Genomic DNA, 27468 nt, shown 5'->3' with positions numbered 1-27468 from the left:
TCGAGGTGTGATAGGTTATACCATCGACCAGGCTTGTGCCCACCATGGCCTCCGACCAGAGATGTACCTGAAAAGTTATCGGTGATGAGGCTTTGGTGCCAATGTCCTCTAGAGTGCATGAGTATGGATATGTACTCATGGAGAAAATACTACATTAACTTAGCCAAAATAATAGTAAGCTATAAGTTTAACAAAAATGTATTGGCTATTGAAGATCATTGGGAGTTTCTTATTGAGCTGCTGCTTGTTGAAGTAACCACTTGTTGGCGAGGCATGAAAGAATTACGTCGACTTGTGAGGCTAATATAGACATCTTTACTAAGGATTAAAGATCAATGTGTTGTGAAGACTTAAGTTTCCATTTGGAGAGGTTTCAAATTTGAAGGAAAATTCTAAGCGCGATGGGTTGTACCATTGACCAGGCTTGTGCCCATCATGGCCTCCCCATCTAGAGATGTATATGAAAAGTTATCGATAATGAGGCTTTGGTGCCAATGTCCTCCAGTGCATGAGTATGGATATGTACTCATGGAGTAGATACTACATTAACTTAGCCAAAAGAATAGTAAGGTATGAGCTTAACAAAAATGTATTGGGTATTGAAGATCGTTGGGAGTTTCTTGTGATATTCTACCATTTTTAGGTAGGCCATTTGTGTGACTCCCTTGTGTTTTTGTCTTTTTCTTTTTCTTTTTCTTTTTCTCTCTTCTTTTATTTTTTATTTTTCTTCCTCTTTTTTTTTTCCCTTTTTTTTTTTGTTACCACCTCCGAGCAACAAGTTCTTATGGCTACTCTCCTTTTTGAGAGAATAGGTTCTTATGTCTGGCGCGTAGCTTCTACACTCATGCTTCTCATCCAAAGGGGTGAAAAGAGCATTGTGAGTTTGTCCTTGATGTGCTCATAAGTCTCCATTTTTAGACGTGGGGATTGATTCTTGAATTTATGGCTCAAGTGTTGTTAAGGCGGTAGGTATAGCTTTTGGTTGGTTTGCCATTGGTGGTGTTGATTGAACAAGCAAGCTCTTATGTATGTGTTTTATGCACGAGAGGCGGTAGGTACAACTTTTGGTTGGTTTTCCATTGGTGTTGATTGAACATGTAAACTATTGTGTATGTGTTTTATGCATGAGAGGGGTTGAGTGGCTTGCTTGGTGTTGCTTGGGCCTCCATTTTGGTCGAACTTTAGGTGAAGTTCTTGGAATTGAAGTCAGTGGTGAGGCTTTCTTCACTTTGTTTGATCTTAGTAACCATATGATGGGATTTCCATCATAATATCCTTGTTCTTGCAGCACGTGCACAAGCACCCATCTTTGATGAACATTATGAAATGATGGTTGATGTTTTTGGTGCTGAGGTTTCTTTCTTTGTGCAGGCTTAGGTGATTTCTTGATGCTCTTAGGAATCCACGCTTTGGTATTACCTTGGTAGTACCCTTGAGCTTGTAATAGTAATCTTTTTGGTACCCACACTTGTTGAGTGGTTGGAGTTCTTTGAGGAACTCGCATAGTCTTTTGTAGATGACATTGCGGAGTACTTTTATTCTTTTTTGGCCTTTGAGTTTTGCGTTGAAGAAGAGGCTTTGATTGTTGAGGCATTGAAATTGGATTGGCACCTTCGTAGTAGCCTTGAGCTACAAGTAGTTGCTTTTCCACCCACATTTTGAAACCATTAAGATACCTTGATTTTGGCTGTCGTGGTGGAGTTTTCTTTTTGGATAAAGTGGAAGATTTATCATTGTCCTTCATATTGGTTGGTGCTGACGCTGCAAGTTTGAGACTCATGGGCGTTGTTGACGATGAGGGTTGAGCCTCTTGTGGAGTGGTGGTTATTGATGTTGGGGCTTTTGAGCATGCAGCTTCCTCCCTTGGTGAGGTTGGTCGATGAGGAGTTGTTGAGGTTAAGGCTTTTCCTTTAAGTTCCTTATTAGAGATAGATGGTTGCACTTGGGGGACTTCTTCAAGAATACCTGTTGATTTTGCGAGGTTTTGGCATTTGACTTTGTTGTGGTGAGAATGTAATTGAAGGGGTAGATGCTTTGTCGGAGTTAGTCATTGATACAAATGGTAGGTCTTTGACAAGAGAGGCTTTCAAGGAAGAGGCTTGTATAGATCCTTCAGTGTTGGAGCCACTTCCTTGCAGTATGGTATCATCAACTTTGTGTCGTTGACCATCATAATGACCCTATCGCTCTAGCAAAGCACAGTGGTGCTTAGGCAACAATAGTCCATTTATGCCCCAAGATCAAATCTACTTCCAACACATACTTAACCACAAAAAACTTGCAAGTAAGGTGGTTAGATTCTATATACATTGTTTGTTCAAAGTACCCCAAACATGGCATGTTATGTCTGTTGTGAATGGAATTCTTTCAGGATGCGCCTTGAGTGTTGGTTGACCTAACAAATCCCATAACTCGAGGGTCATGAGATTGTGTTCTCTTTGTGGATAAATTTGTGCTTGGATTATGTTGATTTTATTGTAAAGTTCAAATCCAACCATAACTCTTAGGATATTCAGAGTAAGATATGTTGGGAGTTTCAGTTCCTCCAAGGTCTCTTTCTCGTGTAGGAGTAATTTCATAATGCTTGTAGGAGTGTTCAAGGTGACTGTTTTCGTGGATTCGTTAATTGAATACTACGAGTCACTTAACCAAGTACCACCAAGGATGACATCATATTCAAGGGAATCTGGGGTTGCATAATTTCACAATTTGATCGATTGTTTGAGTAGCATAGCTAAAGTAATATAGAACTGATGAACCATCTGCTAGCCTTTCCCACTAAGCAAAGATTCAACGCATGTATCTTGGTAGGGAAGTTTGGATTTCCAAAGGCTTCACATCTCTGTTTAAACATTTGCATGAATTGAGCAAGATCAGTCGTTCCATCGTACTTGCCCATGAGTTTGGAAATCTCTACGGCCGTATTTTTGGATAAGTCACTAAGGCCATGTGTGGGTGGTCTTATGGGGGTTAGGACCTCATTTAGTCCTTAGGTAACCTCTCTTCCTAGATTAGTCAATATGTCTAAGGTTTGGGTATTTAGGGGTTGCAAACAAACGGTTGGTACCTAGCACTTCTAAAGGTTTAGGACTTGTGGTAGTAGGGATTAATGTGAGGGGATGTAAAACTCGATGACACGTCGTCGACATGACAAATGGTATTGGGAGGTGCATTTGGGGCATGGATCTCAATGGTTTGAAGATTTCAACTATTGGGTTTAGTTTGGGAATGGGCCCATGTAATCTCTCTATCGTTGCCATATCTTGACGTTGCCAATTGCTCCTTAATGAGCAAGCGCACACATGGTTTTTTTTATAACTTTTCAGGTTTTCTTACAGCCCATTACAGCCTCAAGAGGCTTGGCGCACCTTTCTCTGGGTCAAACGAGGGTTCGTTTGTCTTAATTTGCTTAAGCGCTAAGCGCATGTGAACGACCTCTTAGAGATATTTTTTTAAATTTTCCAAAAGTGCATGCTAGTAGCATCCCAGATGGAAGAGGAGGTCTCAAAACCTATTTTCCGTCACTATCTCAAGATGATTTTTCTTTTCGGAATGATTTTTCCTTTTTCCCAGCTCATTTTTGAACATGTTCCAAGAGGAATTTGGAAAAAAGCTGTATGAGAGAGTTGTAGGATTTTTGTAGTGCTATAAATTTAGCTATCTTACTTTTTTGTGATTTTGTCGTTTAGACACTCAAAAAGGTAAATTAAAAACATAAACCTTAATAAACAAAATTAAATAAACAAGAGAGATAGAGAATAAAAAAGAGATCACTGTCGACACAAGATTGGGATGAATCTCCCCTAGATGACTGTGGCCCTTGTACCATTCACCCATATATTAGAAAACTTACTTTTAAAAAAGATAACTCCAAAAACAAAGCACAAGTGCTTTTGAGTTTTTGAGTGTAAAAACTTTTACAAAAATATAGCAAACAACAAATGTAAAGTCTTGGGCCTACTAAAAGTATAAATTACTAATTGGTATGTACAAAGGTTTGAGGCTCTAGCCTTACAAAAATATTAATGCCAAAATATGAAACCATAAAAGATGTTCACATGTCTTCCAAAATATCTCATAGTGGTTCAACACATGTTCCACTGACGATTAACACATAATCTGCCCCTCAATCATTGCCGACATTCAAAATAATATTAGTTAGTGCACACAGTTGATTGAACACATTAATCCTAATTATATCATACCAGCGCACATAGTTGGTAAATGATATAAATAAAAGGCGTATTTAAAATAAAGTATTATGAAATAATATAATGGGCATCCCCATAGAGATTATGACTAACATTGTTGCTGTAAAATCTTCCACGTCTTAGCAGCAAATGACTATGCGGTTTAAATGACTAGAATCTGATGATGTAGACATAATGATTAAGGTAAAGGCTTGAGCATCACGATCCTCCCAAATCTTCAATCAACTTTGAGTCAGGAGCTTCTTCCTTATTAATACCTTCTTCATTATTATCAATAACAAGACTCTGCTTGGACATGTGACCTTTCTCCGGCTTTCCTGGTTTCAACTTCTTGCCTTGAACTATCTTCCACAGCTTGCGGGCAACAAACTGGCCTCGGATCTTCATTTTCCACCACAACAAATAGTTGGATCCATCCAACTTGCTCTGCTTTGACAACCCAATAGGTAGAAGAGATGCCATGCCATGCCCCAACCCTTAACCGATACTTTATGCCAAAAAACTCAACAAAAAATGCAAGAACCTTTGTTTTTGCAATCCATAGTGAAAAGAACATGCGGGAGGAAACTAGCTGCTACAAATGAACAATTATGCACAGAAACCAAGATACCTTCACCAGCTCATGAATTGATGTGCGCCTTACGTGCTTTACCACACACTCAAACATGTCCACCACTCACGGGCTTTTTGCATTTTGGACCTACCTTAGCTGAAAACAAAAAAAAAAGCCTTAGTCGAAAAGAAAAAAAATGATGAAGCAACTCACTCGATCTGTTGCAAAAGTCTAGTCCCAGAGCCACTTGATCACCCCTGGCACACAATTTTTCTTCTCTCGAACAACTTCCCCTTAGCCACACGTGAACAAGAGCTATGAAGGACCTTAATCAACCTTGGATATAAATAAAAAACTCCGAAAAGTGTGCTTTAGACAGCCCTGTGATCCCACGAAGCACTCTTAAGAAGAAGAAAAATGTAGCACCTGCCTACGCAGCGCGCGTAGCTGTTGCACAGCACGCAGCCGACAGGATGTGTAGCTGAAGGCGTAGCTCCACGTGCTGTCGGCTGCTTCACCACCCCCACTTCCGCGCGGCGTAGCAGAACACGCAGCCGGCTGCAAAAATGCAGTGTTTTTTTGGCAAAACACTGACGTCTTCGCCTCGCCACAGCACAAAAACATAGCCCCGCCGATCCTTCGGCTCAAAACCAAAGCTCTGATACTATGTAGGAAAACCACAGCCACAGGGAGAGAGATAATCAACAAGATTAAATCAACACAAGTACTTGCACAAGAGAGAGAGTACTGACTGATTGCATATAGAAAGTATTACATGAGGATCCTTTATATAGGCACATCGCCCATTAACAAAGATGTGACGTCTAAAAGAATGGATTCCTGAAGGAGTCGTGCACAGCTAGTTCAGGTTGCCTTAAAGGGTCCACAGTGGCTAAAATTGGATACACAAAGCTGGAAACGCCACCCACAGAGTTTGCAGACAGTTGTAATGGGCGGCCCAAGGTAGTGCGAACGGGTAGAATAAGCCGTCTACAGGTTATGCACAGGTGTAGAGCTGGCTGCCAAAAAGGATCGCGCAGTCAGATGCTTGTCAAAAGGAAAAAGGACTGCCAAGAGGGTACGCACAGGTAAACGGCTTTTTTCAAAAGGAAGACGGACCGCCAAGAGGGTGCGCACACGTAGATGGGCTGCCAATAAGAGCTGCGCACAGCAATGATTTGCCAAGAGCTGCGATGGGGGACTTGTTGCTACATATGAGGAGGCGGGTGCCGCAGGCAATGCACAGGGAAGCTCAGGGCTGCACTTCGGTTCTGCAAGGCGGCAGCTTCAGGTGCCACTAAGTTGTGAGACAGTGGCGGCAGCATGTAAGAAGGGGTCGTTTGCTTCTTCTTTTTTTCCCCCGCTCCTGCTTTTTAAGAAAGGTGAGGGTGGTCATGCATATCATGCATGCACCCACACACACCGTACTTGTCCACACTGGTGATTTTATGCAGTCTTACATGCAGGTGGGCGCCCCTTTATCATACATATAAATGAATCAATGTTCTTTCCTCCTGTTCATAGAGAGCATCCCGAGTCGAATACACATCTTATTAGCCCAAGACTCATGGAGGGTGATCCTCAGCAGTCCAGGCTCCTACGTTCGCTACATGATGCATTCCTTTTAAGACATTTTCTTGAAGAGAACAGGCTAAACACATAGTGATGTATCTTGCCACTGAGAAAAGAACATGTCAATGCAACCTTGGAAGATGCGGCCTCTCTTTCCAATTGAGGTCAACTGTGGGGTAGATGTCAGCAGCTGGGCTCACCACAGTGAATAGCACAATGGGTCTGGGCACTCGTGCCTGAGATCAGTATATCAAATACACGCTATTGAGAAGGGTAGTAAGAAGTCCTTTTTCTTTACTGAGGTGGCGCGTGTTGGCTACATCATTGGTTGAGACGCGATTTCGTTGGACCCACCAAAGGTGAAGGGCATCGTTGATTGGTCAATTCATGGAGCTCAGACAATTCCTTGGACTGGCTCAGGCATTCAGGCATGGAATCTAGAAGATAGAAGCTCAAGTCACATGGAAGGCTTTGAAAGCTTTTCATTAGGTGAAGTAGATTGTTGTATCAGCACCTCTTTCGCCTCTGGTGGGCTCGGATAGACCCTTTCATGCCATCTTTTATGCAATTAATCATGCAATTGGTGCAGTTTCATAGCAGGATTTATTAAGGGGAAAAGGAGGTAATTTGGAAAGGTCTGCAGATGGGAATGAAATAGAAGAAAATACAGGGAGAAGCATGTATGACAAAGATTTATAAGTGGACATCTGTTAGGGGATTGTGTTATGAAGGTTTCTACAGCTACATGCATCTTGTAACTTAAAAATGCAAAAAGCTCCACATGATTTGTCCATGTGAACCATTTGTAACTGAAAGCTAATGTAAAAAGCTCAACATATTTTGTCCATGTTCATGAACCATTTGTTTTGTTTAGAGTGCTCATGCTGGGTACGACTTGACAAGAAAAAAAGCTAACATAGAGATGACTTTTGGCAGGTTCATGAATGCCAAGAATACACATGCAATAGATGATGTAGAAAACTTGGCAAAAGCAGCTTTAAATATTGTGCTGAGATCGTCTGACAGTTTATACATCCAGGTGCAGTTTTATAGCTACCTCCTGGCATCCTGCCACCAAGTGGTGCAACTTCTGTTTGCTATATGGCGCATCATTATAGAGCTATGGCAAAGCAAGCTTGCCTTGTGCTACATAATATCACAATAAAAAACACTATATAGGTATTTGAATGTATGCACATAATGTGAGCACGACGCATGTACATACGTATGTATATACATGTAACATAAAATATGATGAACATGTGATTGAAACTCTATATATGTATGTGTGTATGTTTGCATATAATGTTGGCATGTACATACATATATATATTCAAAACTCTAATATATGTATGCTTATAATGTGGGCATGTACGTACATATATGTACATAACTTACAAAGAAACATGTGATTGAAACTCTATATATGCATGTGTAATGTATGCATACAATGTGGCAATCGCCATGCACATACATATGTATATAATAACAATGAAGGTGAATTTGGGCATGTTCCTGGATTCATCTAGGTATATAAGTATTAGTGGACATGCAGATTTCACATTGTGAAGTTTTCGTCCGAGTTGCAGCAGCCAATTGATATTGTGCTTATTCTTTCTATCCTTAGCGGTGCATTTGCCCTATCAACTACTTATTTGCTGTACTAATTCTTTCTATTCGCTACTTCCCTTAGTGCTAGGCTTCATTATGGCTGAGTCTGCCCTGCATCTCCGGAGGTTTGACAGAAACTCAGTACGAAGGGCTTTGTGTGAATATATGCTCTTATGTGTGTGTGGAGTGCGTGTGTGAGAGCATATCTTGATACAACATTCTACACCCACTATTGGGCACTGATGACGTTAGTGGGGATGTCGTAGTATCTAGTCCATACTATGCATAATGGAGTTGATAGTTATATAGTCTTGTGGGTTGACTACCATGAGTATATAACATGCACGTTCCTAAAAGGTGAATTTGGACATGCTACTGGATTCATCTAGGTATATAATTCAGCCGTATTAGCGGACATGCAGATTTCACATTGTGAAGTTTTCGTCCGAGTTGCGGCCAGATATTGTGCTTATTCTTTCTATCTTTAGCGGTGCATTTGCCCTGTCAACTACTTATTTGCTATACTAATTCTTTCTATTCGCTACTTCCCTTAGTGCTAGGCTTCATTATGGCTGAGTCTGCCCTGCATCTCCGGAGGTTTGACAGAAACTCAGTACGAAGAGCTTTGTGTGAATATATGCTCTTATGTGTGTGTGTGTGTGTGTGTGTGTGTGTGTGTGTGTGTGGAGTGCATGTGTGAGAGCATATCTTGATACAGAGTTCTACACCCACTATTGGGCTCTAATGACATTAGTGGGGACGTAGTATCTAGTTCATACTATGCATAATGGAGTTGATAGCTATATAGTCTTATGGGTTGACTACCATGAGTATATAACATGTACGTTCCTGAAAGGTGAATTTGGGCATGTTCCTGGATTCATCTAGGTGTATAATTCAGCCGTATTAGCAGACATGCAGATTTCACATTGTGAAGTTTTCGTCCGAGTTGCGGCCAGTTGATATTGTGCTTATTCTTTCTATCTTTAGCGGTGCATTTGCCCTATCAACTACTTATTTTCTGTGCTAATTCTTTCTATTCCCTACTTCCCTTAGTGCTAGGCTTCATTATGGCTGAGTCTGCCCCGCATCTCCGGAGGTTTGACAGAAACTCAGTACGAAGGGCTTTGTGTGAATATATGCTCTTATGTGTGTGTGTGTGTGTGTGTATGTGTGAGAGCATATCTTGATACAGAGTTCTACACCCACTATTGGGCACTGATGACGTTAGTGGGGATGTCGTAGTATCTAGTCCATACTATGCATAATGGAGTTGATAGTTATATAGTCTTGTGGGTTGACTACCATGAGTATATAACATGCACGTTCCTAAAAGGTGAATTTGGGCATGTTCCTGGATTCATCTAGGTATATATATAATAACAATGAAACATGTGATTGAAACTCTATATAGGTATGTTCATTATCCATGTACGCATATAATACAGGTATGGACATACATATATGTGTATACATTTACTTATCATACAATGAAACATCTAATATCTCACTAATCTCAATGCAGTCTAGGTGGGCCAACTGCTTATCTGGAGTGTTATCAAAATACCGAAAGGATCTAAAGTTCGAAATAGATTGGAGGCCGCTATACTCTCTGCTTCTAAATATTCATTTTGAAAGGTATGCCATCTTAGTCAATTATCAAACTGCTGCACTATCAAGAAAGGTGGTGTGTGTGTTGTTTGGTGTTTGCAAGCACATTCAATCATGTTACTGCTAAGGTATGCTTCTACTAAGACATTTTTACACCGACATTATCTCAGGCGTCTTTCATATGAAGGGCATAGTCTGAAACGCAGTCACCTTCAAAATGTCGTTTACCTGACGAGGACTTGCAGGAGGTTCTTCAAAGTGGGTTCATGTGCTGAAATATGGCTCGAATTCAGGTCAGTATGTTACAAAGGAGCAAGGGAACTATTGAATAAATTTAATGTGTCATGGACATTGGTTGTTATGTCGATCATCTGTCCTAATTCAGTGTTGTGGGTATTCTGTGATGTTGGATTTGATGGCTCAAACAAGTCTTGGTTCTATATAATGTAGGCGTGTATATACATATGCATGTGTATGTATGCATATAATGCAAGCGTATGAATATGCATGTCTGTGAATGTATGTGAATAATGTGGTCATGCTCATACACTTACATGACATGTTGTGCCAATCTGTAGACCTAAACTTGAAGATATCTCGCATAATTCGGCTTTGGAGGCAGCAGGGTTTCTCTCTCTCTTCCTGTCCACCAAATCAGAAAAGAAAGCGGAGGCGGATAAATCCTTCTTTACCAGGTATAGTAATTTGGTGTAAATTGGGTTGCTAGCTAGTGCTTTCATCCCTCTATAACAAATCACACTCTAGTGCACACTCTGGCAGGGCCTGGTTAGCAGAGTGCCTTGAATTGTGGTCAGCAATTCCAACTTGTCATTATTGGAATATACAATGGGCTTCCCTTTTGAGCCGGTGTATCAAGCATCAAGTTCTGAGCCCTTCTGATTGGGAGCCCTTCTTACCGGAGCTTTTTACAAATTTCTTGAATGCTTTCGAGGTAATATGCTCACCATCAACTTTGGTGGTCTTGCCTTGGACTTAAATGCTCTCCACCATGTTTAACACGTGTTTTTAAACCCCCTGGAAAATGCATATGATGACACTTTCTGTTATCTTCACTAGGTGCCTGTTGGCAAGTCTGGTGTACAATCACCGATTTACAGGAGGATCCCTGTAGAGATCGAGTGTGCTTTCCCTTCATCAGGGTTATCTACACTTTCTGCTAAATCAATTGTAGGGTTTTATAGTTGTGATTATCTCACTAAACACCATCTTCTTTGTGCTTGGTTTATGATTGTTTTGGCTTGTTTCTTTGACTCAATGCTTGAATGTATGATGTGTAGGTGTACCTACTTAGTCCTTATGGCTCAGCTCAGGCACATTTTGACACAATGATCGAGTTTTTGGAACAGTAATGCTGCCTTCTTTTTGGCACTAGTATAGAATGTTTGATTGGTTTATTCATTTATGCTTCATCTCGCTTCAATGCTTTGAAAAGTGGTAAGCATGTATGGTCTATATGGCTGAATAAATGCTGTGCGTGTGTGTGAGAGAGAGAAAGAATGAAAGATACATTAATGTCTTCAAACAACCCATAGGGTCTGAGAGAGAGAGAGAGAGAGAGAGCAAGTTATATTAAACGTCTACAAAAGGCGAAGGCCAATGAGACCGAAGTGTTACAATGTTCATAGTACAGAAAATGAAATGAATTGAATGTAAAAGGGTAACAGCTTGAATGTAAAAGGGTAACAGCTGGGTACAATGATAGAGCTAAGTGATAGATAAGGTAATGTACAGAGGGTGCACCTCTCTTTGCTAGTGGTCCATGTAGAACTATCGGCCATGGGGCAATCAAGGGCAGCTGCCAAGAGGCCGCCTAGGTCCACCAAGTCGGATGGCTGAGTGGAAGTAGTCTGGTGCCACTGTTTGGATGTCCTGGATCTGGATCTGTAGACCAGATGTCTCCTGTGGGGGCGGGGGGCGCTTGGCATGCTGTAGTACTGCTGCTCGCTCCCGTGTTACTCCTCTGCTCCTGTCCTCTCCATCTCTGAAGAAGCTGGTGATAGTTACCTGTTAGGAAAGGGGGGGCGCCTGAGGCCTGGGGTCTCTGGAGAGGATCCTCTGGTGTTTGCCCATCTCAAGTAGAAACATACCAAGGCATCTCTGGTTTGGGAAGTCCAAAATCCTAGAGAGAGAGAGAGAGAGAGAGAGAGAGAGAGAGAGAGAGAGAGAGAGAGAGAGAAAGAAAGCTGTATTAACGTCTACTAGAGGCCGAACTCGACCTATGAGACAAATCAATGTACAACTGTCAATGTCTTCTGGATGTCCAGAAAAAAAAGGACAAAATGAAAATAAAATAAAGTATGAAAGTACTGAGCTAGTGGGGGGGTGCGATGGATGGAGCATTACCGCTAGAGGCTCAGTATGCAACCTATATGCGTAGGGTATACAAGAATGCAATGCAGATCTGTCTAGTTCCAACCAGTACCATAATGGGGGTGTAATATGTGATACATAGGCGATGGCGAGGCAAAAATACCTCGGAGCATGATCTTCGGTTGTGAGTGTAAGTGAGCTAGCCGCTCCTGGATATGGTGCTGATGTCGAGCCCGTATCTCTGTGATGTCCCTCTGATGTAGTTTGGGAGTCTGGTAGCCTGGTGCTCTCGGTCTCCGTTTGGCTCGGAGGTCCGCAGCGCGCTGAAGTGTAACCCCCTCCTGTGTCAGGGTAGGCACTGGGATAGATCTCTGGAAGAAATCAGTGAGCTGGAGCTATTGCCCACCTCTCCCTGTGGTATGAGTCCGTATCAGTGTCTCTCTGTGGCGCGCTGTCTCTAACAAGAACTGGCCAAATCTGCGCTGGTCTGCAGACTCCATGATCTGGTGGAGTGAGGGATGTCCACTGAAGATGGTGGTGTATCTCGCTGTAATGACACTATATGCTATGCATCTGCATACATAATGTTCCTCACTCTCAACCTCCTCCTGGCATAGTCTGCATATCCTCTCCGCTCTGGGGATCCGTGCTGCCCTACCTGCCTCAATCTCAAGCTGGTGTGATGACACTCTGAGCTGGCCAATCGCCACTCGGGCACTGTGAGGCATGTACACATCCATGTATCCAGGTCTCTGTATGAATCCATCCGCTGAGATACGCATAAACTGATCTTTGTAGTATAGCATCTTCGGCGGTAGAGGCTGACTGGGTGTAATCCAAGTCTCTTGAGTGTATCGCTGCCATAAATCCTGCCGAAGGACTCTGTTCGTCTCACTATGAGAGAGCTGGATGTGTGGTGCATGTATATCATACTGGAAAGGTGGCAGGTGATCTATGTCGAGACCATGCTGAGTGAGCCACTGTATCATCTGTGAATACCATGATCTCCTATCTCCACTCTCTGCGAGGTGCTTGGACGCCTCAAAAGCTCTATGTGAGAGTCGATCTGATGGCATATCTCTGATCCTCTGTATGAAGCAGATCATCTAGAAGAGGGCCTCTACTAGCATAGGAGGTGTAGCAAACTCCGTCCGCCGGACAATGTCATGTGGGACGGAGGGTTTGCTGCGGATCATCCATGAGAGCATGAGAATATGAGGCCTCTCTATCTGAGACTATGTGGAGGTGGCGAGTCCAGGTGCCTATACTGCTGCAGCATACATCAAAGCAGGGGTGACTAGTGTGTCAAACAACCACCCCTTCGTGCGGGGCTCTTGGAAGTGTGCCTGGTGACATTGTCTCTCTAGCATGGCCAGAGCTGCATACCCTCGTGTGAGTCTATCCCTGGCTGCCTGTGCCATAGTAAATCTTCCTGGCGGAGTCGTAAATGTAATCCCCAGGTACACATATGAGTCTACCACCTCTACCTATCCTCCTGCTAGTGTGAAGATGGCCTGTCGTCGAACCGGCCCTGAGGTGTGGAAAATCATGGCCTTGGTTTTCCTAAGGTTCACTGTAAGCCCATCTGCGACTCAGAGACCAGAATAATATCATCTGCATATAGCATAATGTGGACTGTGGTACCTGAGATGTCTACCCCGTCCCTACCACCGTGACCAATGAAGTCAGCCACCTCATCGATGTATAGCCCAAATAGTGGAGGAGAGAGTGGGCATCCTTGCTTCACATCTATGGTGCTAGTAATAACATCAGATAGCCCCCTGGGGCATCGTATGCACCGGAGGACCTACTCATATAAAGCATAGATGCCCCAAACCATCTCTGATGGGATCCCCAATGACTGTAGGCGTTGGAAGAGTCTCTCTCGTGGCACTGTGTCAAATGCTTTGCGGAAATCCACAAAGCAGCAGTATAATCTCTTCTTCCGCGCCCTAGCCTGGTCAATCAGACATCTCAGAGTGAATATATGGTCAATAGTGGAGAAAGCTCATCGGAATCCAGCCTGCCCTGGTGCTCGCAGTCCCTCCTTCTCTGCAGATGAGCTCAACTCTGCCTCGAGCACTGCGCCATAAAGTTTGGCCAATGTATGACCAATCATGATAGTCCTGTAGTTGCTGGGGTCTAGCATGTCTCCCGCTTTGTGACCCAATGGGCCTATGAGACCAAAGTGATACAATGATGTCCATCATGGAATGGAAAATAAAACAGAAAGAAAACATAAATATAGCTATCTCACTGGGGTGATACAAAATTGTCTATGGAAACTCGTCATGGAATACTAAGAACATAAAAACATGGGAGCAACATCAGCTCCGAGTAGATGGTATACCACTCTCCAAAATGTCATGTCAAGCATGGGGCTGACGAGTTTGGCCGAAAGGTCTCCCTCAACTATGCCACGTGGAAAGGTAGCTCGATGGCGGCGGAGCATGTCCTGGATCTGGAGCTGATGAGGTGATCGTGGCCGACGGGGGGGTCGAGGGCGTTGGGCACGTTGGAGTGTAGAGGCTCGGTCCGAGGTAACTCCTCTCGGGTGAGGTGGGTCCAGAGCAGCTCGTGGAGGGTCCACAAGATCCACTATGTCGGTATCCTCCACCTCCTAGGTCCGGAAGAAACCGGTGATGGTTGGTTGCCGAGGGAGGGGGCGGGGTGGCTGGGGCCTGTATCTCAAGAAGGTGTCCCTGTGTCTGCGGAGCTCAAGTAGGAAGAGGCCCAGGCAACGCTGGTCCTGGAAGTCAATGATCCTGGAGAGTGGACTGAATCCCTCACGAAATAGACAGTGAAACCTCCCGCATATCTCATAGTATATTGGGCAGCGGTATATGTAATGCTCCTCGGTCTCAACCTCTGTGTGGCATAGTCGGAAGATCCTCTCCTCTCTGGGTGTGTGTACGAGCTTCCCGGCTCTGAAGATGCGCTCAGCTCTACCTGTCTCCACTCTGAGGCAGTGATCCATGTGTGGACTGGATGTCTGATAAGAGAGAGAGAGAGAGAGAGAGAGAGAGAGAGAGAGAGAGTTAAATTAACGTCTTCAGAAGTCCCAAAGGGTCTATGAGACCAAAATGATGTATACATAGTATCCATGAAATCTCATCATAACGTCTTCAGAAGTCCCAAAGGGTCTATGAGACCAAAATGATGTATACATAGTGTCCATGAAATCTCATCATGGATGAAATAAGAAAAAGCAACAGTAAACTAAAACTGAAAACTGAAAGCTAAGATCTCAAACTCTGAGATTATATAGGATGAAAAATCTGGATCCTTCTATACTAGGTATAGGTTACAAGAAGTGATGGGATATGGGAGAGCTGAATAAAAACAGTCAATCAACCCTGTGTGCAGGCCAAGGGCCCATCTAGGATATCCATCATGGGTGATACAAAAAGGCTAGCCCGAGGTCATGATGTTCTTCCATCCGTATGATATCTAGGAAAGCATTAGTCCCACACCAGATTATCCAGGCAGAGTTTGCTGCACCTCCGATGGTAGTGGATATACTCATCCAAACATCACATACCTTCATCGCATCAGTCACAGATCCCACAGGCACCCGAGGCTTCCCTGGAGTCCTCGAGGTAGCTAGTATGTGAGGGCCACCTTGGAGTATGGTATGCCCAAGTTTCCACTTGTTCTCAGGATATGGGCTCTGCATGGACGCCTCCCACCCCTTGAGTACAGTTTGGACTCCCTTTTCTCCAGTTCTCTCATGAGGACACCAACCGGGTTATCTAGTTAGATCTTCCCAGCCTCTATACCCATTGCACATGGATCACAGCTTCGGAGCTCCCACTAAAGATCCACTTCTACAAAGATCACTTCCTTGTGCTCACTGAGGATGGATTCATCCAGCAGCCGGGCTACCTGAGTGTTCACATGTCTCATGCCATGTGGATTGCAATTGGCTAGATATGGGTTTCATCCCACCGCCTTAGAGTGGAGACAAGAACAGCTGAGTGCGTCTTCAGAGTTGGGAAGCTCATATGGAGACCCATGGAGGAGAGGATCTCCCGATTATGCCACACAGGTTGAGATAGAGGAGCATTACATATGTCGTTGCCCGGTATACTATGAGATCCGTGGGAGGTTTCACTGTTTGTTCCATGAGGGATTTGGCCCACTCTCTAGTATCACTGATTTCCTGCACCAACGTTGCCTAGGGCTCTTCATGCATGAGCTTTGTAGAGACAGAGGGATACTTTCTTGAGTTGCGGCAGTAGGCACCCCGACCCCTCCCTCACCAGCCAACCATCACCAGCTTCTTCTAGACCCAAGAAGAGTAGGACACCCATACATTGGATCCCGTGGACCCATCTTGGGCTGCTGTGGACCCACCTCGCCCAAGAGGAGTTACCTTGGACTAGGCCTCTGCATTCCAGCGTGCCCGATGCCCTTGGCTCCCCGGAGGTCACGGCCACGATCCCCTCATCAGCTCCAGATCCTAGACATGCTCCATTGCCATCGAGCTACCTTTTCACGTGATGTAAGGGAGACTTCTTAGCCATACACATTAGCCCCATGCTCAATGGAGAGTGGTATACCATCTATTGGGGGCTGATGCTCCTCTCATGTTTCATGTTCCTCGTATTCCATGATGTGATTTCCATGGACAGTTTTATATCACTCCAGTGAGATAGTTTTGTTTTGTTAATCTCATGAAAGACCTTTGGGTGTTTGGACCTGGCCCATCACTGACTTGTATAATGCCATCGCACCAACCACACATGAAGGTCGTGCAAGCGGTCCAAGAGTCGTAATCTTAGGACTGAATCAAAGGCCTTCCAAAAGTCCACAAAGTAGAAATATTTTTGAAAGCATTTGCTCAATGCTCTACCCTCGTGTTGTAACTGCCGGCGACGAATGTGCTCTATTTCGTAGGGCCCCTATACCAGTAGCCGTTGTGGTGAGCACTCGGGCAGTTTCCAGTTTAGACACTGTATGGTAGCCAAATGTGCCCAGATGGTTAGGAGACGACGTATGTAGGCTTGGCACTTTGTAGGATGCATGCTGGTGTTTGTGACCACATTTGTGAGTGCTGGATAGTAAACCCAGGACACTATTCTTAGGTTGCGGGGCTCGTTTGAGGGTCCAGACGGTCTTAGATGGGCGTGGAAGCTATAGTCTAATCTAGTCCCAGTTGGATGATATAGTTGGTTGGTTATTTTGGGCCAAGTTGTGTGTTGGTCAACAATGCCGACCTACCTCCTTGCTGACCTTGGGTACGATATATAGACTAGTTTGGCAGCCTTTGTTCATCATCGAGTTCATGGTGTTCAAGCACTCTTGTAAACAAGACATTCTCTATCTAGAGTCTGTCTAGATCGTCATCAAAGCTCTTTACTCAGAGCACACGGGTGGGTGGACAAGCATCGGTTTACTATCAGAGTTTGCAAGCAGTAATATTGTTTACCCTTCACCTTTTTCAGTGGTTCAGTGCTTTGTATTGTGAAGATCCTACATCCGTCGTCGTGTTTTTTTACACGATATACCATTTGTCTACGTGCCTTCGCAACCTCCATAATGGCCCTGAGAGTGAAAATGTGGTCTAGTATCAAATAGTACCTCGTCGGCCTGCCTTGTTGTCCTCCTTTGTCTCTCTGCCAATCTCAACCTCAAGTATGGCTCCATAAATCTTGGCCATGGTGTGGCAATTATGATGGTCCAATAGATAGCGGGGTCCATGGGGTCTCTTGCCTAATGGTTTGGGACAATCTTTTAAGTGGTCCAAGAGGGGGTGACACCTTCACTCAAAGCCCTATTGAAAATGTGCTGTAGGAGAGGGGGCAGGATGGGATGCCCATGTGCGAAGTGCTCCATGCGGAGGTCCTTAAGTGCAACTTCAAGAGGGCTTTGGTGTCATTGGCTATTGTGAAAAGACTAGCGGATGTGGCAAGGGCTGCATATCCGCTTGTCAACCTAGCCTCGGTTGCCAGGCGCATGGTAAAGTGTAAGTCTTAGGTAGACATAGGATGGGACTATCTCCACATAGTCCCTTGCGTATGTGAGTGGTGCCTAGATACCACTGGGTGTGATTTGTAAAAATTGTGACCTTGGTCTCATCAAGGTTCCCGGTAAGGTCCCGCTGCTCACAAAACACCTGTAGTGTATCCATATGTCTCTGCAGTCCCTCCGCTGAATCCGAGATAAATCTGCATATAGTAAGATAGGGACCAATGCACGTGCCAATGGAGAGCCTGGACCACCTAGTCTGTCAGTGATGCACCACCTAATCTGTTAGTGAAGCTAGAGGTCTCCTATGTAGAGCCCAAAGAGTGTCGGAGAAGGAAAAAAAGTAAGAAAGACATCTACAAAAGACCCAGAGGGTCTTTGAGACTAAAAGTAATATACATGTGATCTGTGGAAACCGTATGCCAACAAAACATGAAAGGAATAAAAACTAGCTACCCAAAGAACTACGTGCATCTTGCATGTACAATGTGATCAACTCAACCAGCCATGTGGTGTCCCCATCCAATGATAGCACCATCCTCCTTCGTGACAGAGTTCAGAGCTGTGATGAAGTCCACCTCATGTGGTCAATGTCTCTAGAGTATGTCATGGATCTGCAGCTGAGGTGAAACGTCCAGATCTCTGCGGGCGGGGATGCCTGGCCCTCAAAAGGGATCGGGCTCTCTCTCTAGTGACTCCACGGGTGTGTGGGGCTAGAGGATCCCGCGCTGTGGTATAATACAAGCAAGTGCCTTTGTAATCCATTATCCCTCGACTGAATCTGAGAAGAGAACTATTTCATCTGCATACAATAGGAGGGGAATAAAGGTGCTTACTGGAGGAGAACCTGTGCCACCCCTCTGTGTAGAAAATATGAAAGCAAGAGCAGACTAGAAATGAAACAAAAATGAAATACAAAGAGTTACCTTGAGATGAGTGTAGACAAGACACAAGATTGATACTTTCATTGATGTGACATCCACAATATATAGGTGAGAAGTACAAGATAGAGTAGAGTGACTTATGGGACAATTATAGAGGTGCCATGTGGCATACACTAAGATGACCAAGACTAAAAGTACTCCTAGTGAGCACTTATTTCCAACACCCTCCTTAAGTGGACACTAGGAGAAAGACAGAAAGACAAGACTAGAAGATAGACATAAAGACCTATAGATTGAGAGACAAGACATGACAGACAAAGATCCTGAGACACCCCTCCTCAAGTGATATCCTCATATGGGTCCACAAGGATAGGGACAAGATGGATCTAAAACAAGACACAGTCAGATTGATAGACAGATAGACAGACAACAGATAGACAGACAGACAAGACTAGATAGTGACTGTAGACAAACAGATGGACCTTGAAGACATCCCCTCCTCAAGGGCAATCTCTGCCTCTCGAGTAGGGACAAGAGAGAGGTCCTAAAGTAGAATGAGTAAGACATAGAACCCCTTGACCTACATCATCGGTGGTCAAAGTGGTAGACAAGAAAGATGAAGTAATCAGAAAGCCCACTCCTCATCATAGGAATGGACAGCAAGATCTGCTGATGTAGATGCTGTAGCAACATGGGCTGAGGTAGATGCAGGGGCTGATGTAGAGGTTTTAGAATAGCAGTCCTTCTCCCGGTGATTATCACGGCCACAAATGGTGCATGGATGGGCCTTGAAGCAGTCCTTCTCCATATGATTAGTTTTTCCACAATGGGTGCAAGGCTTTCTTACCTTAGAACTTCCTTTCTTTGCTAAAAATGCAGTGTCAGTTTTTTGTTGTTGAGTTCTTTCCTCTTCTTGGAGAGCATTGATGATACCTTCAAGAGTAGGATTATTGTGATACTTGAAGGTAGTGACAAGAGTAGCATAGGTGTCAGGTAAGCTTTTGAGAAGCACAGCAATAGCAATATCTTCGGAGATGGGAGACTTCATTGATGCAAGCTGAACCATAAGACTGCGAAAATAATTGACATGAGAGGCTATAGTAGCTCCCTCCTGCATATAGAGATCAAAGAATGAGATCATAAGTGCAATCTTAGAGTTTTTAGAGCGGGGTCCAAAAAGGGTATCCAAAGTGATCCATGCTCGAGAAGCAGACTGTATGTCGGAGATGTGATGAATGTAATCATCTCCAAGACCGAGCAAGATGATAGCATAGGCTTTGTCATTCTTGGCAGTGGGAGCATAAGTGATAACTTGCTCAATGTCGGAATCTTCGGGAGCAGCATGGTGAACAACATCCCAAAGACTTTCTTTCATAAGATGGCACTTGATTTTGATTTGCCAAGTATGAAAGTTGGACCCATTGAATTTGTCGATAGACATGAGAGAATGAGTAGAAGAGGCCATGTGGGAAGGTCTTACCTCTTGCTAAAATGCAAGGGCAGTGTCTATTCCCTTACAAGATTGCAGAAATGAATGAAAGAAGAGATCCAAACTGTTTTTAGAAGCCGGCTCTCTCACCACTTGTCAAGGCCATAGCATGTGACAGCCCATCGAAGCATGAGGAACTAGCAGTTTGCAGATATGAGGATAAGAAAAGGACTGACCAGCAAACTGAAGGATACAATGCACAGTACCTTGTAGACTCTTCAAGAGGAAACGATGGCAGAACTGAATGCAGCAAATAGCTCGTTAACAGGAGGAAAGTCGATCTGCACAGCTGCTTCTAGATGATGCGCACCCTTGAGTTGATGAAGAAGGCAGCCAAAGCAGCAACAGTACAGTGGGCTGTAGCAGTTCCAATATGACGGGCAGCAGCTCCAAGAGAGAGAACAGTAGAGCTGGATGAGCCTGAACAGGGCGGACAGCAAGTTCAGGCCGGCGGGTTGCTACAGCAGCAGGTCGACTACCAAGAGCAGGGGGGGGCAGCACCCAGCTAAGCGGCGGCCTGAAGATATGGTGGGCAACACAGGGTTGCGCTGAATTGAATGGGACAGCTTGGAGAGAATGGCGAAAGCTCAGAGGAAAAACAGGGAAACCCTAAAACCATGGCTCTGATACCATGTAGAAAATATGAAAGCAAGAGCAGACTAGAAATGAAACAAAAATGAAAGACAAAGAGTTACCTTGAGATGAGTGTAGACAAGACACAAGATTGATACTTTCATTGATGTGACATCCACAATATATAGGTGAGAAGTACAAGATAGAGTAGAGTGACTTATGGGACAATTATAGAGGTGCCACGTGGCATACACTGAGATGACCAAGACTAAAAGTACTCCTAGTGAGCACTTATTTCCAACACTCTCTTGATGAATGAGAGAGAGAAAGAAAGAAAGATATATTAACGTCTGCAAAAGGCCAAAATTGTCCTATGAGACAAACAAGTAGTACAATGATGTTCCTCCAGTCATCAAGAGGAAAATGTGGAGTGAGAATAAAATGTACAAGTATGACAACACGACCATAGGGGACTCAATGGTGGTGTACGAACGAGAGGGTGTGGATGGAGTACTAGGGCTACTAATGCATCTCTATATGCTGAAGGGGTGATACAAGTATGATATGTTATCTACTCCTAACTCCATCCAGTCCCATAGTCTGGGTACAATATGTCATACATCTGATCCGAGAGAGAGAGAGAGAGAGAGAGAGAGAGAGAGAGAGAGAGAGTTAAATTAACGTCTTCAGAAGTCCCAAAGGGTGTATGAGACCAAAATGATGTTTACATAGTGTCCATGAGAGAGAGAGCATTGGACAGTGCCGAGCTAAGAGAGCCAAATGATAGGGAGGAGACACAAGTGCACTAGATCAGGACATGCATATTGGGACTCCAGCCACAGGGAGTTCCCATCTTGAGCTTCAGAAGCCTAGTTGCAGCTAGATGCCCTCAAATGACACAGAATACATCGGAGACCCCAAGCTCATCAGCAGAAGAGGCCATGCAATGCCACACCCGGACACTCTCCTTGGAACAGGCTCATTTTCAATCATAGATAATCCATAATTGAGGAGCCCCTTCATGGCCATCACCGGATGAGATCTTAAGATAGCTCTGTAACACTGTCAGGCTTTGATATTCCATGCCTTAAATGGTCCATCACTATTTTCTTGACATACTTGACATTTTCCATTATGATTTGTTGGTTATAGCCTATGGAGGATGCGCTATGCATCTCCCACTACAGTACTCACACATATTGGTCCTGCCGATCCAACCATCCCCCCCACACCACCCCACTCCACCCCCCCCCCCTTTCACGCGGCCCCAAAATCAAAAGAAAAAGAAAGGAAGAAAACCATCTCCCACCACAGTATTCACACATTTTGTATCATCATTGGTCTCATGGCTCATGGGTCGTTCCACACCCCCCCCGCCCCCCCCCCCGCCGCCCAAGACATCAATAAACCTTTCTTTCTGCTGTAGGTACTATCATCCCTCCAATGGTGGCTATTGGACGGAACCCTTGCAACAATTTTTGAGACAACTTGTCCTCTACTTCATGAAGCGGCTTGAAAATGAAATCTGGTAAGGCTATAAGATTCTCCTCAAAGACTGTGGTTTCCATACATGTTTGTTTGACAAAGGTGGACATCATGTTTTTCAGTGAAAGCACAAGGTCGAAAGGGGTGGCTGAGTGCAAAGATTTCTTGGGGTCGGCAGAGAGGGCAGCTTTTGTCACAACAGTGATGAAGCTGATTGATCGAGGTCAATACAGCAAGAATGGGGATCTTGCTTGGACTGCAGCTTGGGCTGCTTCCAGGCTATCTTATGTTGAGCCGTCTATAGTGCTCCCTATGGTTGTTTTCCGATTCCAAATGGCATTAGAGACTGTGAGCCACAGACTCTGAATTGACTCTGCTTTTGTTCAGATTTTTCATGAGGACATTTTTGTGATGGTTATCTCACATTGCCTCTTTGAAACGGTTCAGGTAACAGCCACGCATCAGCTGGAGTTAGCCTTGAGGATGCTTGCACTGTCAGCACGGCCTCTTTTGCTTTACGATGCATCCACCCCTGACAATTCTGTCATGGTGCTGAAGACATGTTTGGCAGATGCCATGTTCAACACACTTCCTGGGTTGGATGCCAATGATCCACCCAAAACTATATCAACCATGCAACTTTATTGCTGTGTTCTTTCTAGCGTATGTGTGACTATCAGGCTTTTATCTTAAGAGTAAAGGAACAGCAGACAGATTCCCCAACCACGGAGAAAACTGATGGTCTTTTGAGAAAACTTGTCTTGTTGGGCAGGTTGGAAAGATTGATGATGAAGGAGACATGAGTACAAGAACCTTGCCGATCAACTGGTCTTCATGGGTGAATGAATTCCTTGATCGACTCTTTACACTCTTTGTGAACTTGGACCCGGGTGTGCAATCATCGTAAGTGTAACTTGATCTACACACAAAGGAAAATACATTAAGTTGGTTGTTTTTGTTACATTTTGCTACAAATTTTTATCTCAAGGCTTGCATCTTGGCCACTGTTTGTTGCAGGGATGGGGATACTTCAGAAGTTGGATTCCTTACTGAAATGGAGTCGTCATATTCCTGTCTAATTGGGCTGCTGTTCGCAAAATTGTCCGAATCACAGTACGGGAAGGCAAGTTAAGCAGAGGATCAAATAATATTGCGGTATCATCTAAGGAGTTCTTCGAAGCTCTTGCAAACCACAACATTCCCCCCCACAAACCCCCAACCCAAACACTCCACCCCCCCCCCCCCCCCCCCCCCCACACCACCGCGCCCCCCCCCAAAAAAGAAAACAGATTTTGTGTTGTTTCATAAAAAACAAAATATTGCAAGCATTCAGCGATCTGATAACGAAACCGAATCAACAATTTTATGGAAGACAAGGTTGGGTTACCGTAAGGCAAAAATGAAATTTAGAGCAATAGATCTCATCATGTGGTAAGAGACCTCATCATGCGCACAAATGCACGAAAAAATGGTTTGTGTATAATTCTTGGCAGGCATTAAAAAGGACGGCAAAGTTTGTTACTGGTAACATTCTTCCGGGAGCTATTGAGGAGGTTGGGTTGCTGTGTCGCTATATAGTCTCTGCAAATCCTAAGGAATCAAGTGCGCACCTACTTGTGCCCATCATGGATTCCCTTATTGCGTCTGTTTTGGACTCGCCGAAAACGGGATTTGGTGGAAGTGATGAGGAAATTGGTGTGGTTGACTTTAAGGTTTGTCCTGTCTGATGTACTTGAAGAACCGGTTCCACTAACTTTCTAGAAGGCTAAATTTTGATTATCATGATATACCATCAGGTGGGGCTTTCTCCTGCATTAGAGATGACCACAAGGTACTACCTTGGTGTTCTTTCTAAGGCTATTTTCTTTGGAGGTGCAGCTCTTCCTGGTTACAAATGTCTTCTTCAGCAAGTGATTTTAGCTTCATTTGATGCACCATCTTCTAAGGTTCTCCTTGTGTAAAACTTTCCCTTGTGTATTTGTTTCTCACATTATGGTGTCTTTTTTTTTGTTTGTTATCAGGTTGGCAATTGTTTGTGCAGGTAAATGATGCAGGCTGCAATTTATTGACTGCTGCCATCAAAAGCATGACATTATATTATCCCATCAACGTATTCAAGTACGACTAAGATGCTCAGGCACACACTTATGTGGTTTTTAAGGATTTAGAAACACTTTTGATTCTTAAAAACCCACACTTAAATTGCGTCAGGCTTTTTGTTGTCAGTTACCATGTGATTGTTCGTATACTTTATTTTGATGCTTCACAAAATTTGACCAAAGCTTTCAGTTTTCAAACTGAAAAGTATCAAGTTTGATGCACACCACAATATGCACACAAGTATGCATGCACCCACTCATCCATGCGTGCATGCTCACACACCCACATCCACAGTAAAATCAGAATGGGCTATGAGACTAAAGTTTTTACAAAATGTATACATTCTGTAGAAAGTGAGGATGCTTATAGAGCTATCTAGATGAGGTGAAAATGAAATGAAATGTGAGGTTCGTGAATGTCACATTGTGGGTGTGAGACCTCAATAAATCTTGGCCATATGCTCCTCTTTGAGGGCTTGGAGCTTGCTCTTTGTTAGGGTTACCTAGACACTTGAGAATCTCATCTATTGAGGGGGCGTGCGCCAATCCCTCTGTGCTTCCGAGCTATGCATGATGGAGTTGATGATTTGAAGCTTTGTGAGTAGACTCCTTTGAAGTCAAGATCGCGCTTTGGTTTTTGTTAAGTTTGGGAAATAACCTGAATTTTCCATTTGTATATATAGAGCTTGTATGTGATTTCCATCGAGGTCTTTTGGGATCTTCTCTCAGTGGTTGTGGTCCACTTGTCATGTGCACCCTGCCAGTGGCATGATCATGAGTGCAAACATTTGTGGAGAAGTAGTACCTTTTCTAGGAATATTTGTCGTCCGCTGTGACCCCATTGTGAGCCCTCAGTCCAGGGACAGTCGGGCATGAGCTATGTAGGGCAGTCTCCGAGCCATAGAGGTCAGTCAGGAGGAGTCAGTAGCCTTAACCCACTTGGAGAATCCATCAGATAGAGTGCATGTAGAAGCTAGCCTTAGCCTATGTCTTGCACTAGAAGCACGTAATAGCATTTAGGTCAAGATGGCCAGCCCATGGCTGGTATTCTAGTGGACAGCCAGGTTGAGGGCTGTTTACAGCCCTGAACTTCTTCTAGAGGCAGCCGGCAGCATGGGGTAGTCTCATGATCCCTGTCGACCAGCATCATATTAGCTCCAGGCAGCAGGTCAGGTCGTGGAGTAGTCGGCCAACAGCAGAAGTGGACAGGAGAACTGTGTGCAACATTAAATGCTGGCTGCACAGCATTTAATGCTAAATTTTGGCATTTATTTGTCCACCAGAACTGGCCGACAGCTTTGTAATGGCCGACCAGCAGCCCTAAAGCATATATAAGCAGTCACATAATTCCCTCACAATTCATTCAAGTATTTTGCAGAGCATTCTGCAGTTTAAGCACCAATCAGCACCCTACTCTCTCCAAGAAATCTTTGAAGCATCTCTTCAGCATTCAGCCAGTATATGTGCAGTCCTACAGCTATCTGGACTTGCATAAGTGGCCTGAAGAGTCTTCTGTAGTGCCTCGGATTGGTGGATACTCAGCCGACTTTCGGTCTTCCTCGTTGTTGCGTTGGGCAGTCATATCGCTTGTTCTCAAGCATTGTACAGCATTCTCCAAAGAAATAATATAAGCAAATACTCCTGCTTGCAAGGGGGGGGGGGAGGGGGGGGTGTAAATTGGGACCCAATACTATGTCGTCTACTTCACTTCTATTCTCTTCTCTCTCTTTCTGCTCTGTGAATTGGATGCTAAAAATCTCACTACGTAAAGGTGTAAAGGTCTTGTTGTGCGTTACCACGATCAACCTCAATGCATGTAACACCACCGGTCCTTGGTTTGTGAACTTTTGTCCATGGGTGCCTTGATGGGGCTTGCTGTTTGAAGATCTTGAAAGGGAATCCCCTGCAATGGTGACCTCTTGAGCTGTGCTCTGTTTGGATGCCCGTGTCTCCTCCTTGATAATTTGGCAGTGGCCAATGTCATGAAAGAACCATTGGAGGAGTGTTTGGTTTTGGTTTCCTTGTCTCCTGTCCCTCCCAAGAGTCTTTCTCTATGTCTCTTCTCTCTATCTCATGCAGAAATATTGCCGCACATCTCTGGTCCGTAAACTCTAAGACCAAACTCCTCTTTGAAGGGAGTGGAAACGGCCTCTGATTTTGTGATAATTGGGGCATCAAAGGTTGCTTTCTCTTTAATCTTAATGCCGTACATATCATGCATACTCGTAGCACTCAGTGCTCTCATGTTGATGCTGTCTCTCCTCCAAGCTTCTACGTGAGTCTGGTGATGGCACTTTAGTCTTACCCATGTAGATCAGGAGCGCATGTGGCACATCTGTTGTGAGTGCGTGGAACTGAGCTTGGTGTAATCTCATCTTGAGGGGTAAGGCCTCTGACTGCATTTATGTCTTCTCGATGTATATCTGCCAGATATATCATCTCTGATGTATATCAACATTTATGTCTTCTGGATGTATATCTGCCAGATATCATATCTGATGTCTCTATGCATTTCCTGGCTGCATTATTGTGTGGATGTCCCTGGTACTGATATGGTTGGTAAGTCTATGAAGAGGCCATGTGTTGTCATCCATCTCGATGCTTTGACATACCAACAACTTTCTACCTTTCTGAAAGTCAAATATATGGATGAACAGCACATATTGGATCTTTATACTTTATCTTTCATGTTGCCAGCTGCATGCCTTTCAGGGGACGATCCTGGATGCACAACACACGTTGAATCTTTTATGAGAAATTATAGATTCCCCTCTTCTCTGCTTTCCAGTAGTATGAAACCTTTTTTGAGGCAGAGATTATCAAGTACTGATGTAGAGACAGACAGATGACCTATCATGTGGAATGATTTGACCAGAGAAGACATGGATCAGCCTTTGGGAGCCTCTGGCTATATAAAGTGGTCAGGCTGGGAGAGGGGTCATGTGTCTTCGGTTAGATCTTGGAAGGCCTTTTGAAGACTTCCAGAGGATCAAAGAGACGCTTTAGTCCATAACCTTAGAGGAAGTCACAGACGTATTGAGCAGATTGATGCAGCCATCCCTTATGAGTGGATAATTGG

The 27468-nt window shown here is 44.1% G+C and overlaps 1 protein-coding gene across 5 annotated transcripts in view; it reads left to right on the top strand.

Moving 5' to 3' along the window:
* The window catches only part of LOC147622428 (proteasome activator subunit 4-like), a 60373-nt gene that overhangs the window by 12190 nt on the left and 20715 nt on the right, over positions 1 to 27468 (top strand). For 2 of the 5 annotated variants that reach the window (XM_086821982.1, XM_086821981.1), the window contains exons 2-16: positions 7273 to 7375; positions 9473 to 9585; positions 9729 to 9851; positions 10137 to 10253; positions 10339 to 10510; positions 10636 to 10746; positions 10857 to 10924; positions 22232 to 22333; positions 22413 to 22638; positions 22738 to 22953; positions 23063 to 23193; positions 23308 to 23413; positions 23784 to 24002; positions 24087 to 24236; positions 24332 to 24408. In XM_086821982.1, coding sequence (XP_086678108.1) covers positions 7273 to 7375; positions 9473 to 9585; positions 9729 to 9851; positions 10137 to 10253; positions 10339 to 10510; positions 10636 to 10746; positions 10857 to 10924; positions 22232 to 22333; positions 22413 to 22638; positions 22738 to 22953; positions 23063 to 23193; positions 23308 to 23413; positions 23784 to 24002; positions 24087 to 24236; positions 24332 to 24408 — 2034 coding nt within the window. Of the gene's footprint in view, positions 1 to 5910; positions 6090 to 6230; positions 6865 to 7272; positions 7376 to 9472; positions 9586 to 9728; positions 9852 to 10136; positions 10254 to 10338; positions 10511 to 10635; positions 10747 to 10856; positions 11014 to 22231; positions 22334 to 22412; positions 22639 to 22737; positions 22954 to 23062; positions 23194 to 23307; positions 23414 to 23783; positions 24003 to 24086; positions 24237 to 24331; positions 24409 to 27468 lie in introns of those variants that run through there. The other 3 variants (XM_086821983.1, XM_086821985.1, XM_086821984.1) reach the window with 3 other exon arrangements.

This window comes from Cibotium barometz, chromosome 28 (genome assembly GCF_041138505.1).
Source record: "Cibotium barometz isolate CiBa-2024 chromosome 28, ASM4113850v1, whole genome shotgun sequence".
Taxonomy (NCBI): domain Eukaryota; kingdom Viridiplantae; phylum Streptophyta; class Polypodiopsida; order Cyatheales; family Cibotiaceae; genus Cibotium; species Cibotium barometz.
Note: the sequence above shows the minus strand (reverse complement) of the source record. Positions and strands in the feature narration are given on the sequence as shown.